This window comes from Lethenteron reissneri, chromosome 58 (assembly GCF_015708825.2).
Source record: "Lethenteron reissneri isolate LAM-NWPU_2019-01 chromosome 58, ASM1570882v1, whole genome shotgun sequence".
NCBI classification, from domain to species: Eukaryota; Metazoa; Chordata; class Hyperoartia; order Petromyzontiformes; family Petromyzontidae; genus Lethenteron; species Lethenteron reissneri.
Window position 1 is genome coordinate 8,362,944 of NC_083836.1, and position 17,319 is coordinate 8,380,262.

The 17,319-nt window shown below is 52.2% G+C and overlaps 1 protein-coding gene across 1 annotated transcript; it reads right to left on the bottom strand.

The window, feature by feature from the left end:
- Positions 1-2,575: 2,575 nt before the first annotated feature.
- On the bottom strand, positions 2,576-16,859 carry LOC133357614 (cysteinyl leukotriene receptor 2-like). The gene is made up of 2 exons (XM_061575646.1): positions 16,666-16,859; positions 2,576-9,271 (listed from the first exon to the last, which is right to left on the bottom strand). Exon 2 carries the CDS (start codon positions 9,198-9,200, stop codon positions 7,956-7,958), a length of 1,245 nt encoding a protein of 414 aa, XP_061431630.1. The 5' UTR covers positions 9,201-9,271; positions 16,666-16,859; the 3' UTR covers positions 2,576-7,955.
- Positions 16,860-17,319: the final 460 nt, after the last annotated feature.

Here is a 17,319-nt window from a genome sequence, read left to right on the forward strand (position 1 = left end):
TCACTCTCAGACTCACACACACTCACTCTCACACACACATACACTCAATCTCACAGACTCACACACACACTCACTCTCACACTCTCAGACTCACACACACATACACTCACTCTCACACTTTCAGACTCACACACACACACACTCAGACTCACACACACATACTCTCACACACACTCAGTGCGGCGTTCAGGGGGGGGGGGCACTTGGATGAGTGGGCATGTTTACCTTTCCCCCACCCTCCCCGACATCCTCAACCCCCTTAACTATCGGCCCCTCCCTCTTGCTTAGGCACCTCCCCTTACCCCCCTCCCTCAGGCCCCTCCGCTGACCCCCCTCCCTTAGTCCCCTCCCCTGACCACCCCCCTTCCCCATATCCTTAGGCCCCTCCCCTGATCCCCCTTCCCTTAGGCCCCTCCCCTCTCCGTACCCAGCAGTTAGTCTCCACCAATCATAGAGCTGTTTGTATTATATATTTATTTATGCACGACAGACAGACAGACAAAAAATCCCTGGTGGGCAGTGTGGAACATTGTTCCTACCTGTATTACTTTTATAGGTTAGACTAGCGGTAAGTACCCGGCGTTGCCCGGGCGAAAAAGGCAGACACACACATGGTCTTACACACAGACATCGACCCACACACATAGAAACACATGGACTTACACGCACACACACATATGGACTCACACACACAGATATCAACTTTAGACACACATGTAGTTACACAAATCCAGTCACAAACACACATAGACTTACACACACATATCGACTCACACATACATACATAGACTGAACAACAACAACCGCCATTCGCTACTCAGTGGTGGTGACATCACCACAACGCTTGTGCCAGGCTATGTGCACCTTGAGGCCATGTGAAGTGTTGAACACCCGCTGGCAGGAGGTCACGGGGCAGGCCCAGGTGCCACAGTTCGACTGACTGAGACGACTGGCTGATGCACCACCTGTGCCCCCTATTTGCTGTGCTTTAGCCACCCGGCGCTCCACTCGTTGCTGTGAGCGTCGCTTCACCGCCCTCTGTTGCTGTTGGAGGGCGACTGCCTCCAACTGCCCAGTAGTGTCTTTCACGAGCCTCCTCCACAGAGGCCGATCTTGACACCGCTGGAACCAGTCATCGGCAAGTCCACTCAGCTCCACGTCCTCCTGTACCACGTCACTACATCTATTCTCCAGCCCGTGCCGCGCCCGTTTAACCCCCTCGATCTGGCTGAACAAAAGCTGTTTGGGCATGCGGTGACTGGGCATGCGGGCTACATGACCCAGCCAGCGCAGCCTTGGCTGCCGGAGGAGGTCACCGATGAGACTTTGTCCACATATTTCGAGGATTTGTGAGCTCCACACACAATCCTGCGTGGTTTAAACCCAGGATGGATCGTAGGCAGGCCAGCCTAAATGTTTCTAACCGGCGAAGATGTTCCATTAGGGGGGTCCACGTTTCGCAAGCGTAGAGAAGGGAGGAAATGACCGTGGCCGAGAAGACCTGAAACTTCGTGCAGAGTGATAGACCAGGAAAAGATAATGCCGCTCGACTGATTGGGAGTGAGACCTCTCATGTTAAACCGGAGCCGTTCATGAGCACACTGCCAAGGTATGGGAAATACTCCACTCTCTCCACAACTGCCCTATCACCGATTGGGAGTTGTGGGGGTGGAGTGCCCGATGGTAAAAAATACCCAGGCAGGTGCTTAGTTTTGGTGGGGCTGATTGTAAGGCCCCACCTCTTGGTGGCAAGCTCCAGGTTGAGCAGCAGCACCTCCTACTTCTACTCTGAGTGAGCAGCAATTACCAGATCATCGGCATACATAACGTGGTTGAGCAATAGGGAGCCATCCCTCGACCGCACCCAGGCATCGATCAGCCTTCCATTGTATCTGTAGCAGATGGGAATTCTTCCGGTACAGCCATTGAAGGCTTCACGAACGATGTGGTCCAAATATGTCTTAAATAATGTGGGAACCAGAGGACATCCCTGTTGCACCCCAAAGTGTAGAGGTAATGGCTCTGACTCACGGCCACGTAGTTTGATGCAGGGCCGCTCACTATCATGAAGGTCCTTAAGGCTCCGGTCCCGTACACGCTGACCCACCCCTGCCGGCGACCACGCAACCGGACTGCCTACTGTACCTGCGCAGGAGCCGGTCGCGTCCACCCCCAAGCCGATCCACCCCGTTCCTTACGACGGACCAGCGACACGGACGCGCGCCAAAAAAAGAGCACTTTTCATGACTTTTAATGCCCAACGGACCTACACGCGCACTGCGCCGACCACTTACCTTAACTCCCGCCAGATCGCCGCGGTTGGTGGAATGTCGCCTGTTATTTACTGTGGGTCGCGCACGTCGTTTCGCCATGATTGGTGTGTTGTGGCAGGGATGGGGGGTATAGCCGTTCGCGATTGTATATTTGTGTACATAGTGTGTATTTGTACAGGTGGGCTGGGGTATTTATTTAGGGGTTGCTGTTGTTGTGTTTTTGTTCGCTGTTATTAACGAGGCACACACGGTTCGATTTGTGTTGTTATAACACTTTATTAAGGTAATTGATGGCCGCCAGGACGGCTGAGTGCTACGAATAGGGGGGGGGGGGGTGATGTAATGGTGTTATTGGGCCAATATGCGCCGTTCCCATGCGGTTGCCGGCAATACCGGCCTTCATGCCAATAGGGGGCAACAGATGGGCTGAGCCCAGTGCTGAGAGTCCCTGCGCCATAGGGTCCAACGGTTATCCTATGGAACAGTATGTAAAAGGGGCAGACCCCTGACCCCAGGAGAGGTGCTGGGGGATGACATCATCTCCAGATGCTTCTCGAAGGTTCGAGAAGGAAGGCATGGCCAGGGAGGAGCGAGCCACGGCTCTGTATAAAAGCAGGACCTCTGGACGATCCTGGCAGTCGTCGTCCAGCTGAAGACAAGAAGCCTAAAGACTGAAGAGCCAGAGGGCAGAGCCGTACCCCTGGCAAGGGTCGGCTCCAGCTTATATACCAGTGAAGACTCAAGCTTCACTCACGGAGGACTTTTAGATTAGCCAGTGAGAGGCGTAGCAGTCTGGAGAGTAACCTCCATAGTGTACCGGGTGTGAGGGGCCGTTACCTCTCTGTGTTAAGTGCTAATTGTCAAATAAAATCTGTGTTGCCTCAAGAGAAGCCTTCTTCTAGTTATTCAACCCACTACACATGCACTGTATGTACCAAGGGGCCCAGGCGTTACGCTCGACGTAGGCACCGAGGGGCCTGGAGGCTCTAGTGGTCAACTCACACTGTAAACACCCAGGGGCTCTAGTGGTCAGCTCATGCTTTAAGCACCGAGGAGCCTCACATTGTAAGCACTGCGGGGCCTGGGGGCCATAGTGGTCAGCTCAGGCTTTAAGCACCGAGGGGCCTGAGGGCCCTAACACTGTAAGCGCTGAGGGGCCCAGGGAACCTAATGGTCAGCTTACGTTTTAAATACCAAGGGGTTTGGGGGCCCTCACATTGTAAGCGCAGAGCGGTCTGGGGGGCAGTAGTGGTCAGCTCACGTTTTAAACACCAAGGGGTCTGGGGGCCCTCACATTGTAAGTGCTAGGGGGCCCTAGTGATTAGCTCACGCTATAAACACCATGGGGGCTGAGTGGTCAGCTTGCGCTGTGCGTACTGAGGGCCCTGGCGTTCAACTTCCTTCGGAAGTCTTGGGCCATGCATCGTGAGCGGCCTGTGGCTTGGAGGCCCCCTGGCAGTCCGAGGCCCCGGGGCACTGGCCCAGGTCCATAATCCAGCCTTGCTTGGGACAATACAAAGCTATCGCAACTGATACAGTCAACTGAGTGGTGAGGAATATGGTTGTGGTTTCCTGCTTCTGTCTCCGGTTATTGCAACACATTGCATGACAGTACTGCAATGCAGTGAATACAGTTATGTACGAGAAATATGCACGTTCCATCCAATGCCGTGCAAATTATACGCCTTGCATTATACACTATTTGCGTAGTCGTGTAAATTGCGGGAACAAAAATGATTCTGACAAACATTGTCAACAGATGAGAGCTCATGCTCAACAGAACGTCAGGTGCAAGGAACTCTGAATTGTTGCATCGCCAAGACCACAACGGCTTCGGGTGGCCTTCATCCAGCAGTGTATAGATATTGGCTGATGATGGTGAACATAGATAATTGATTATCTAAAGAAGCTTCCAGCGGGTGCAGAGAAATGTCGGCCATTAGTTTTCACTCATTACACACAAGGTGCTTGTCACAAATTAACCACAATACCTTGATGATCTCGTCAAAAAGCATAAACCATCACACGAACTCCGATCACCCTCGCAGCAGCGGCTTTTGGCTGACCATCGAACAAAGATGGTCACTGCATCGCGCTTTCAGATGTGCTTCTGTGGCCACCTGGAACGCTCTTCCGTCCGATATTAGGAAGCCACTGGAGCTATGCACTTTTAAATCATCTCGATTGAAAACTAATTTCTTTAGAAATGTTTTTTTGCATTCAGTTTGTTGTCCTTCACCCTGCACTTCCGATTTGCACGGTTTGCTACGTACGGTGCAAAATAAGCTCAACTTACGTACAAATAGACGGACAATGCGTGGTTACGCCCCACAAACATCTGAGAGAGCTAACAGCAGGACCACGCAAACCCACACAGCAGAATGCACCGTCCCACTTTGAATGTTTTGAAATGAGTACACTCCCCAAGGGCTGGTGGAGCGAGAGGTACTTTGGATGTGGTGTTCCGGGTCGCTAACCGTGCACACACCGGGCTTGAAATTAAGCTATGGTTACTCCACACGCATCGGCATCATAAATGGATTAAAATGTGTATGCTCCCGAGCCACTTCCGAGACGTTTGGCCAGCGTGGAAGAGAAGGCCAAACAATTACCACTAGAGGGAGCGTGAACAAGACATTACAAAGTTGAACCGTTGCACCATCAACATGTAAACAACCCTACGTCAATGCATAAAGAGGCGGTATTAACTCCAAAGCATGAATGACAATACTGACAACAATATTGTCCACAATAGAGGTTTTTGGGTTAGAGCGCGTAAGTGTAAATGTGTCGTTAAACCCGCCACCACCAGACACAGGGAATCAGTAAGGTTTGCCACGTAAAGAAAACATGCCAATTTGTTACTCATACAGCACACCGGTGTGTTGGAGAGTAAACCCACAACGTTTACAATTCGAGTATCATGACGTTTCGGCAGCAATTACAACCAACAGTTGTGGAAAAATCCTCCTCCTGCTGTTTCCATCTTATCTTATATAATGTGTTGGTTAAGACAAACCCCAACGGTTCAAGTGATTACGAATCTTGGAATTTGGGGGAGTAAAGATCACCAGAGCAGCACAAGGTTCACAACGCGCTTTCATGTTCCCGTTCGGCCACTATAAAGTTTACATTCTGATTGAGTTTCTCTTTTACGCTGCACCGGCCGGGGTTTATTTGCTCGATGCAATGAAAGGTCGCGTGGGCTGCGGGAGTCGTGCTTTGTGACCTCCCAAAAGACACGCGGTGGGTAAATAGTCTCACTGACAAGTGGGTGTTGCGATTTACAATAATCGCAGCTATGTTGAATGTTTCCAGGAAAGCCTCGCTGAGTTTGAAAACATTCCGTCAGAAGGGTGTTGCGTTGGGATGCTTTGCCAATGCATCGTTTACCAAGTGTTAATCCGTTGCTTAATTATTTATCTATTGCTACATAGCCAATATTATCTCTGCTATAAATATAAATCTTGCTCATTATGATACATTTATAACATAACCAGTGACTAATGCACATGTAGATGTAACAGCCCATGTGTCGATCCACTGCTGGATGATGGCGTCCCCCATACCGTGCGTGTCCTGTGGATTTTTATTTTTACTCATACTTCACCACGATAGTGCCGATTGGTGATGGCAGGGAGCATAGACCATGGGAACATATAAATACAGTACAACGATAGACTTTGCTCCATTGTCCTCTGCTGTCCACCTTGTAATCCCACAGGCTATAAACCACTTGTGGTATGTATGTGTGTGTGTTGAACTTCTTTTGCACCGTACGTAGCCAACCGTTCTAATAGGAGGTGCGGGAGAAGGACAACAAACTAAACACAACAATGAGCTCTAAAGAAATTAGTTTTCAATCTAGATTTAAAAGTGCATAGCTCCAGTGGCTTCCTAATGTCAGAAGAGCGTTCCAGACAGCCGCAGAAGCGCATCTTAAAGCGCGCGATGCATTGACCGTCTTTGTTCGATGGCCAGCCAAAATCCGCTGCTACTGCGAGGATGACCGGAGTTCGCATGATGGTTTATGCTCCAAGCAATGCCCAGGCTCAACCCCAAGATTAGCTTCCGAAATCTGGCAAAACAATAGGGCGCATTCATAATACAGGTTATTTTGGGTTAGATCGTGTAAATATATGTGTCGTTAAACCCGCCTACCACCCGACACAGCCAATTAGTAAGATTTGTCACGTAAACAGAACATGCCAATTCGTTACTAGTACAGCACACCGGTGTGTTGGAGAGCAAATCCACAACATTTTCAATCTGAGTACGACGTTTCGCCAGTAATTACAACTAGCTTCATCAGGCGACAGCTAAATTTGCGAATTGCAAGTGATGTGCGGGTAACCCAGTGAGTAAAACCACATGAAATACTTTACGGGAACTCAGAGGTCGTGCAGTCCTCTTACACAGATAGTTCTTTTTTTTTTAACCACAGCGTCCCTTGCGGATCCCGATTTCGCGGCAAACTGCGTTGTCACCATACCAACGGGTCTTCTTCATGAACCGCAGTTCTCGCAACCCCACGCCCTTTGCCGACTTTGCATGTTTACCGATGCTTCTACGTCACGTGGCCCACGTGGCTGGGTGTTTGGCAATCGTGCGGCGCGCAATGGCCCAATTCTCGGCGTCTGCACGGAGGGAGGTGGTGCGAGCCGCGGTCGGTTTGTGAGCATCGCAGTTGTGTGAATTCCAAGACGTTGGCAAGCGCAGCAAGTGCCCCAAGGCTCTTAGACCAGGAGCACAGCCACTGTGGATGGCCTGGGTCCAGAATTTGCAACATTCATTACCAGGTACGTGGCTCGATGTGTGTTATACAGGGTGGTCCACATGCCTTGAGACTCACAATTATCAGAATGTTTTTATACTGGAGAAATCCGATGAGCTATAAAGCTTTTTCATAGATGTCCAGTAATTGAGCCCTATAAAAAACATTCCCTTTGCATATTCATTTCTGATTAAAGTTAAACTTACTTTAATAAAATATATATTGAGTTTTAGATAATTAAATGGGGGGGTCACAACTCACCTGGACTACGCTGTACACCGGCAGATCAATGCCCGTGGTCACTTGCAACTAAGACTCTAGTGGCTTCTTGCATTCTCACTTGGAGAAACAAAAATGTAACTTGAAAATGTCTCCCGGGCCCCGAGTTTGTCTCTAGATATTTCGAAGCGGCAGCGACAACGTTTTGCACAGAAAACGTGATACATTTGAATGCCCTTGTCTTACCCCCCTTCAGTAACGTCACATTCATGCCGATTATTCCTGATGATGGAACTTCTCTACACACAGCGGCGCGTCGACAGTACGCTCAGCACTGAGTCGGTAGTCGGCTGGTTGCGTAAGGTTTAATACAACTGTGGCACAAATAGAACCCCTGAGATCCGTGACAAGGCTGGCAGAGGACTCTGTGAATGCCATCCCACCCTGTAGTCTGACGAACAAACCGTAGCTGGGCCGGCTCTAGCGGCCGGTGCTGCTGCTGGTTCGGCTATGCACCAACGACAAGTCCCTTGGGCCCACCCCACGTTCACTCTCATCAGTGGTGACCCAGAGCCACGGCAGCTCTCTCGTGGCCCCGCTATTCCAGCGGAGCTAGAGCCGGGCATGGAACTGACCTACACCCCCCACCTCCCCCCGATTTCCGAAGCGTGTCCGCGCCCCCCTCTGCTCTAGACGGGGCAGTCCAAAGTCACCACTTTCTCCACGCGTGACGGCGCGCGGCCAGGGGACGCGGCACCCCTGTTGATGTTGCTGCTGTTGTTGTTTTTGGGCAGGACGATGGTGGCGGTGCCCCCGGCCGCGCCGCCGCTCCTCGTCGACTGCAGCCTCACGGCGGAGTCCCACATCGCCAGCGCCCTTCGGCGGAAAATCTCCCCCGAGAAGTAGTAGAGCAGCGGGTCGAGCACGCAGTTGAGCGCCGTGAGCGTGGCGGCGGCCAGCAGGCACTTGTGCACCCCCACCCAGTCTCCCCCGCGCCAGAGCCGCAGGTGCAGGTAGGCGGTGCGCAGCGCGTGGTAGGGGATGAAGCACACGACGAAGACCAGCACCACGGCCAGCATGAGGTGCGCCGCGCGCCTGCGTCTGGCCGCGCGCACTCCTCCGTTGGCGCGCAGCCGGAGCATCGGCGGCAGAGACGGCGACACCAGCGAGGCGGACGTCTCGGGGCCGCCCACGAGCGACCTCCAGATGCCCGCGTAGCAGAGGAGGATGACGGCGAACGGCATCGCGCACCCCACCACGGCGGCGAAGGCGTTCATCTTGTAGAGGAAGGAGACGGAGCCCTTCTGCAGGTCGAAGCACTTGGTGCCCTGTTCGGAGGAGCGTGTGACGAGCAGCGGAGCGCACGAGGAGAGCACGAAGATCCAGATGGCCGCGCACGCGAGCACGGCGCGCCTCAGCGTGATCAGCTCCTTGGCGCGCATCGGGCGCGCCACGGCCAGGTAGCGCATGCCGCTGTAGCAGGCGAGCAGGTAGATGCTGCCGTACATGTTTACGTAGAAGGCGTAGTGGCTGACGCGGCAGAGGGTGGCGGGCAGCTCCACGTCGGCCTCCCGCGAGTAGTAGAACAGGCGGATGGGCAGCGAGAGCACGAAGAGGAGGTCGGCGAGCGCCAGGTTGATGAGGCACACGCAGCTGGGCGAGCGGTAGCGCCGGTGCCACAGGAAGTCCCACAGCGCCACCGAGTTGCCCACGAAGCCCAGCGCGAAGGTGGCCGAGTAGATGGCGAGCAGCAGCGGGTACTTGTACTCCTCGCCCGAGAGCACGGCCGACACGTTCGCGTGCCTCATCGAGCAGTTGCCGAGAATGACGCCGACGCCGCTGCTGTTGTTGTTGGGGCCATCGCCGAGGTCGCTGACGATTGTCGTGGCGGTGCCGGAGCACTCTGGCCCGAAGCTCCACGCTCCTTCCGTCATGACCCCAGAGCGAGGACGCTCGAGCTCCCTGCGCCGCCGCAGGTCGTCCTAGGCCCCTCGCGCCTCGTCCACTGTGGGGGTAGTGGTGGGTCGTGGTGGTGATGATGATGATAACGAGTTAGTACATTTGATGTTGGCACTCTCGTCTCGAGAGCTCGAGGCGATCACGAAGGCAGGCGCCTTGTTGTGGCACACAGCAGGCGTGTGGCCACAGTGGGGGATATTACTACCGTGTGTGTGTAATCACAATTGAAGACGTTGCTGCGGTACTTTCTAAACGCGGGGCCAGAACGCGCTTGCCGAACGCTTCGATTCGAAATGTGCGCACGCTCGCGTCTGCGGACACGTGCGTGTCGAGGTGTGCGCGTGCGCGACTCTGACCCGAAGGGATTCGGAAGTCCCTCGGCGACGGGGAACGGTCGTTTCCCGATCCTGTTAACATCGGGCGGCGTTGTGCAATTGTCCTAAGCCGACTTCCTCCCCGTTGCAGTGTTAAGAGCGAGAGAGCGAGCGAGAGATAGAGCCCCCGACTACCCTTCTCGTGGTAATCAATGCCAGCTCACAGAAAATGCTCCGCGTGGGGGAGGCAAGAAGACCTGTGACCTGGTTTACCAGTCCAATGGTGTGGTGCGAGAAGTTATTCATTGTCAAAGTCAAGGAATTACGCAAATGCTCTTGAGAGACAGAGAGAGGGAATGCCATGTGGATTAGAGTTCAGTGATTAGGTCGTTAAGCGAGTACAGGAAATACACGTTAAAGGCTAAATTCGTTCCGATAGCATCGAAGGTTACCATTTTCACGCAGAAAACGTACTTTCTAATATTTCAACGATGAATATCAACACATAAATTTACTAATACTATTATAAACACATAATATTAAAATAAACATGGTTAATCAATGCATTAATTAATATTCACTGTGCATACAACAGCCTGTCTAACAGGGGAACGGTCGGTAAGCAAACACATTGGGCTTTCTGGCGGCACTACACTATACACTACACTACTATACACTACTATACACTACACTACTATACACTACACTACTATACACTATACTACTATACACTACACTACTATACACTACACTACTATACACTACGCTACTATAAACTACTATACACTAAACTATACGCTACTATACACTAAACTATATACTACACACTGGGCTCTATGGAGGCCCGTCGATAAGCGCTTCGTCGTTAACTGGTGGCCGTTAAGAGGGGTTCTACTGTACGTAAGCGGGATAGAGCGACGTGATATTTACCATTAAGAGACGTAACCCTCGCATACCATCGTAGCAAAGTGCACGAGGCAGTTGTCTGCCGTGATGTCACCATCAGAATCGTGGTGGAGACCGACGAGGTAAAACGAGGTCAAACGCAAACAAAAGCTACAAGTTTATGGGACTTTTATGCCAGTATCAAAGTGTTGAGGAGTACCCACGGACGCACTCGGAGACGCAGGTAAGTTGAGACGCTTCTGCCAAAGGTTTATCAAGGATATAACAATAACACACACCAGGGTATACAACTTCCCAGGGGTTAGGGGTCCTATACTGAGTCCCACCACACGACCCTGCTCTGTTTGGTCCCAGCCCGGCTAGCTCCGGTCTCTCTCTCTCGTGTCGGATCGGGGACTCTGCCAACTCCACCGACCGGAGAGAGAAGCACCTCTACGGCTACCACCGGCTTCTCTTCAGACTCACCTCTTGATCCCTCTACCCCTGGTTCTCTCTCTACCCTTCTACCATTCCCCGTTCCCACAGTGACCCCGCTTTCGTCACGGGGTCTCCCTTAAGTACTCTAGGAGACGTGACGTCATTGTACTGAACGGCACACCTGACGTCACGTCCCCATTTCACTCTAGAGAAGTATGAGAAGTAAGAATAGGTTTGTTACCCTTTTTGGTAATAAAACAGGCGTTAATATGTTCAAACACCAAATAGAAACCATTTGCGAGGAATCAAGTGTGCATTAACCACACCTGCTTGTGGTGAACATGCAAACAAAACAAGCTCTGATATAATGCATGCGTTGTCTTTGGAACTGATTGTCCTACACCAGAGACAGCTTGTTCACCACAAGTCCATGTGGTTAATGCAGACTCGATTCCTTGACACCTCCTGTTTTATTGCCACACAGGGTCAAACCGAGTAGTATTATTATTTTGCATAAAAAACTACAAGGTGCGCAAGGAGGCACGGATCGAGGCACGCTCGACATTCCGTTTGAGAGACAGAGGAGCGTGTGCGATTTATAAAAACACGCGTGCGTGAGCAGACACCAACTTGGGAGGTAAGGTTTGTAAGTACGTTGAAGTTCTTTTGCACCGTACACTGCCAACCGTGCTAATCGGAGGTGCGGGGGAACGACAACAAGCTAAACACCAAAAAAGCAGTTCTAAAGAAAGTTGTTCAATCTAGATCTTAAAGTGCATCGCTCCAGTGGCTTCCTAATATCGGAAGGAAGAGCGTTCCAGATGGCCACGGAAGCGCATCTGCAAGCGTGCAATGTTTTGACCGTCTTTGTTCGATAACCAGCAGCCAAAATCCGCTGCTGCGAGGATGACCGGAGTTCGTGTGATGGTTTATGCTCCTTGACGAGATCAGAAAGGCATTGTGGTTCATTACGTTATCACAAAAGCGACATTGACTTTGGCCTTGAGCGAATTCTGCACTTTAGACTTGGCCCTCTCCGAGTTACAAAGCCAAAGCCAAGGCAAGTACCCCCCCCCCCGCCACCCACTCACCCTGAGCGTACTGGAATGCACCCACGCCTCGCCCGTAACTCACTGGTACCGCCTCACACGTATCACGGGATGGAGTGGACCGAGCCAAGCAGAATTTAACTGCACGAGGCACATCGCAGCATTAGCATCAGCCATGATCACTCCACTGCTGGATGAAGGCCTCCCTCCACCATTCTGTCGCATCTCCCACAATGATTGTCATCATCAAAATCATCAGCCAACGATCAATCCACTGCCGGATTAAAGCCCCCACGAGCCGTTGGGGATTTGACGCAGCACTGGCACGTGACACCCGGGCACGAGCCGATTGCATCGTTCCGTCTCCTTCGGCGGACGTGCGTCTCGGAATGAGTTTTGATGACGCCGAGGATGAGATGAGGCCCGCGCCCCTCGTTGCCCTGCTGCCGTCCCAAAAAAAAATAACTCGGCCACGTTCCTGAATCCCTTTGAGTTGTTTGGCGGACCAAACGCAAAGGCGCATGGGAGAACCGATCCTATTGTTTGCATAAATCATTTATCGAGTGTATTTCCTCTCACTTGTGATGGGTGAGTTCCTTCCGCCAATTCAAATCAGAGTCAAAACCAAAACGGTCACTCAATTCCGGGTGCACGCAGTCCGCCTCTCTCTCACTGTAAACACCACAGGCTCACGACAGCTTAAATAACCATTGCACATCCTAACGACTTGTTTGCTCCATGTAATTGTACGGTGCGGTTATGAGTCAATCCACGGCTGGATGAAGGTCACCGTCCCACGCCACCTTGTCAGCGGATTATGGGGCAGTGCGGCAACATCCGTTTGTTGTCCTGCACTCACGGCCACACTTCTACGGTCCCGGCCTTTACCAAACCCCGCGCTCACCAGCGTGGTGAAGTATGATCAAAATTAATCGCCGTGACTTGTTTCATCATCATCATCATCAATCATCGTCGTCCCGAGTGGCGATGTTTACACATCACACCAGATCCAGTACTCGTTTGAGGCTGAGTCGACCTATGGTAGGTTCAGAACTGGTTCAGATTATCGTCACTGGTGTTGGTCGCGAGCAGGAATCGAACTCGGGTTGCCACCGCTCCACACACACAACAACAACAACAAGCGCCATTCGCCATTAAGTGGCGGTGACGTCACCACAACACTTGTGCCAAGCCAAGTGCACCTTGAGGCCACGTGAAGTGTCGAACGCCCGCTGGCAGGAGGTCACGGGGCAGACCCAGGTGCCACGGGTCGACTGACCGAGATGACCGAGATGACTGGCTGATGCACCACCTGTGCCCCCTACTGTGCCAACTTGCTGTGATTTATCCACCCGGCGCTCCGCTCGTTGTTGTGAGCGTCGCTCCTCCGCCCTCCGTTGTTGTTGGAGGGCGACTGCCTCCAACTGTCCAGTAGCGTCCTTCACGAGCCTCCTCCACAGAGGCCGATCTTGACACCGCTGGTACCAGTCATCGGAAAGTCCACTCAGCTCCACGTCCTCCTGTACCACATTACTCCATCTCTTCTCTAGCCCGTGCCGCGCCCGTTTAGCCCCCTCGATCCGACCGAACAAAAGCTGTTTAGGCATGCGGTGGCTGGGCATGCGGGCTACATGACCCAGCCAACGCAGCCTTGCCTCCCGGAGGAGCTCACCGATGGGACTTTGCCCAGATCTTTCAAGGATTTGTGAGCTCCTCACACAATCCAGCCTGGTTAAACCCAGGATGGATCGTAGGCAGGTCAGCCTAAATGTTTCTAACCAGCGAAAATGCTCCATTAGGGGGGTCCACGTTTCGCAAGCACAGAGAATGGAGGGAATGACTGTGGCCGAGAAGACCTGAAGCTTTGTGCGGAGCGACAGACCAGGTAGCTTCCACACAGCGTTACGCAACCGATGAAAATATATTGCCGCTCGACTGATTCGGAGTGAGACCTCTGCTGTTAAACCGGAGCCGGTCATGAGCACACTGCTCAGGTATGGGGAACTCTCCACTCTCTCCACAACTGCCCACACACACATACACACAAAGATCCCCCGTATAGCCTTGACAGACTGTAGGGGCAAGCGCTGTTAGCGAGCACCTATGAAGGCCGGAACGGTACACGAGGGGGTGGATGGCCAGCACCATTCCCGACCGCCTTTGTCTCCCCAGTGGCGATATTTACACACCGCACCAGGTACTCATTTGAGGCTTAGTCGACCTAGGGGAGTCCTGGGACCGGTTCAGATAATCGTCACTGGTATTGACCGTGAGCGGGAATTGATCCCGGGTCGCTGGGTTCGTAGCGCAGCGCGCTAACCGCTGCACTACCGCTTCCCACAAAGACAAAGATCCCCTGTATAGCCTGAACAGACTGTAGGGGCAAGTGCTGTTAGCGAGCACCTATGAAGGCCAGCATGGCACACGAGGGGGTGGGTGGCCAGCACCACGCCCGACCGCCTTTGTCTCCCCAGTGGCGATGTTTACACATCGTACCAGGTACTCATTTGAGGCTGAGTCGACCTAGGGGAGGTCCAGGACCGGTTCAGATAATCGTCACTAGGTGTTGGCCGTGAGCGGGAATCGAACCCGGGTCGCCAGGTTCGTAGCGCAGCACGTTAACCGCTACACCACCGCTCCCCACACACACATACACACACATATACACACATACACACACATATACACACATACACACACATATACATACATACACACATACATACACATACACACACATACACACACATATACACACATACACACATATACATACACACACATACACACACACACATACACACACATACACACAAGCAAACGCATCTCCCTTTGTCTTACGCTTCTCAGGTTCATTTGCAGAGCAGCGCCGCGGGGGGAGGGGGGGGTCGCCTGACATACACTGTGGCACCACCAATGTTAACTACTTCGCCTGATGTGCAGAAGGTCCTGGGTTCGATCCTGACCTTGACGCCTGCTGTATACTTGGAATTTGTGGTGTGTCTCTCTCCGTGGGCGCGTGGATTTTTCTCCGGATCCTCCGATTTTTCTCTCCACATTTTGAATCAACATCACGCGTTTAGTGTATTTGGCTGCTGTAAGTATCCACGCGATGATAACCCACTTCTTTGAGCTATCATTTGTGGCCAGTTCGCTTCTGAAGAAGAGCTATATAGCTCAGTGGGCCTTACTTGGTGTCAAAACAAACATTGTATTCTACTCATGACAACAATAAATAATTATTTCGCATTGTATCACGTGGCCGTTCAGTGTTGACTCACTCTCGATATGACGAGGAACCACACACGAACAGGAAGGGCAACAGCCAGATGAGCCAGGTAAGGCTCACCTGGCTAAATAAATAAATAAATGGTAATTCGTTGTAGTTAATTATTCGTGAACTCATTTTGTGTGGTAGGCAACGTCCATGCGTTGTCGCGCGTGTCCGAGCTGACAGTGCGCGACATCTGGGACTTACCTGCGACTAACACCGCGGCACATCTGGGACTTACCTGTGACTAACACCACGGCACATCTGGGACTTACCTGCGACTAACACCACGGCACATCTGGGACTTACTTGTGACTAACACCACGGCACATCTGGGACTTACCTGCGACTAACACCACGGCACATCTGGGACTTACCTGTGACTAACACCACGGCACATCTGGGACTTACCTGCGACTAACACCGCGGCACATCTGGGACTTACCTGCGACTAACACCACGGCACATCTGGGACTTACCTGTGACTAACACCACGGCACATCTGGGACTTACCTGCGACTAACACCACGGCACATCTGGGACTTACTTGTGACTAACACCACGGCACATCTGGGACTTACCTGCGACTAACACCACGGCACATCTGGGACTTACCTGTGACTAACACCACGGCACATCTGGGACTTACCTGCGACTAACACCACGGCACATCTGGGACTTACCTGTGACTAACACCACGGCACATCTGGGACTTACCTGCGACTAACACCGCGGCACATCTGGGACTTACCTGTGACTAACACCACGGCATTCTGGGACTTACCTGTGACTAACACCACGGCATTCTGGGACTTACCGCTACGTTCCCACGCACGCGATTCCAATTGCGCCCCACGATTTTGTGATGCAGGGATCGATTCAATGTTTTGTCGTTTTTAATGCAACTGACTCAATTGGATGTTTGGGACTGTCTCGTTTTTGCTATCTCGTCTGTATTGTCTTCAATGTACAGTATTTTTTTTTTTGCCAGGTAAGGCACACTGAGCCATAGAGCTCTTTTTCAGAAGCAACCTGGTTATCACAAATTATAGCTCAACGAAGTGGCTTATCACGTGCAAATGTATAGCAGACAAATACTCGAAACGACTGTTGTTGGTTTTAAATGTGGAGGGAAATACCGGAGGACTCCGAGAAAAATCCACGCGATCACGGAGAGAGAGAGAGAGACACGAAAACTCAAACTATACAGCAGGCGTCAGAGTCGGCATCGAACCCACGCCCTCCTGTATACCGGGCGAGGTAGTTAACATCTCCTAGCCACTGTGAACGAGAACTACTGGGGCATCGCAAGGCCGCTTCAGTGATGGCGACGATGCGGGGGAAGGCTTCCAGTCATCCAGCAGTAAATACTATTTACATCATCATCTATAGCGGGCTCATGCCCGCTATAGATGATGATGATGAAGAAGAAGATGATGATGATGGTGATGATGGTGGTGGTAACGGCGAATAGAATCCGTACCTGTACGGACGGGACGCGTGGTTCGTTTTGATCGACGAGACGACTCGGCTGCGTTGCGACTTCCACGGCGCGGTGTTTCGCGTACAACACAAGGCGCTCTCTCTCTCTTCCCCCTCGCTCTCTCCGTGTGCCCGTGGGCCGTCTGTTGTCTTGAGTCATTCCGAGTAAAAGGGGCGCAGCAAGGGCCACACGCTCTTGGGATTTCCCCGTCCCTGACCACCCCACCCATTCCCCCACCCCCACCTTGCTCTTCCCCACACCACTTCCTTCCCCGATGTATGTACTATGTTGGACTTCGTTCGCACCGTTCGTAGCCAACCGTGCTAATCGGATGTGCGTAGGGTGGACACAAAACTGAACGCTAAAAAGTAGTTCTGAAGAAAATGTTTTCCAATCTAGTTTATTTAAAGTGCACATCTCCCAGTGGCTTCCTAGTATGGAAAGAAGGAGCGTTCCAGACGGCCGCAGAAGCGCATCTGAAAGCGCGCGATGCGGTGACCGCGGCCTTTGTGCGAAGGGCCAGCCAGGAGCCGCCGCTGCTGCTGCTGTGAGGGTGATCGCAGTTCGCGTGATGGTTTATAATCCTTGGCGAGATCAGCGAGACGTGGTGGTTCGCTGGTGGTTGTGTGTAGGGGCCGTCCATAAATGACGTCA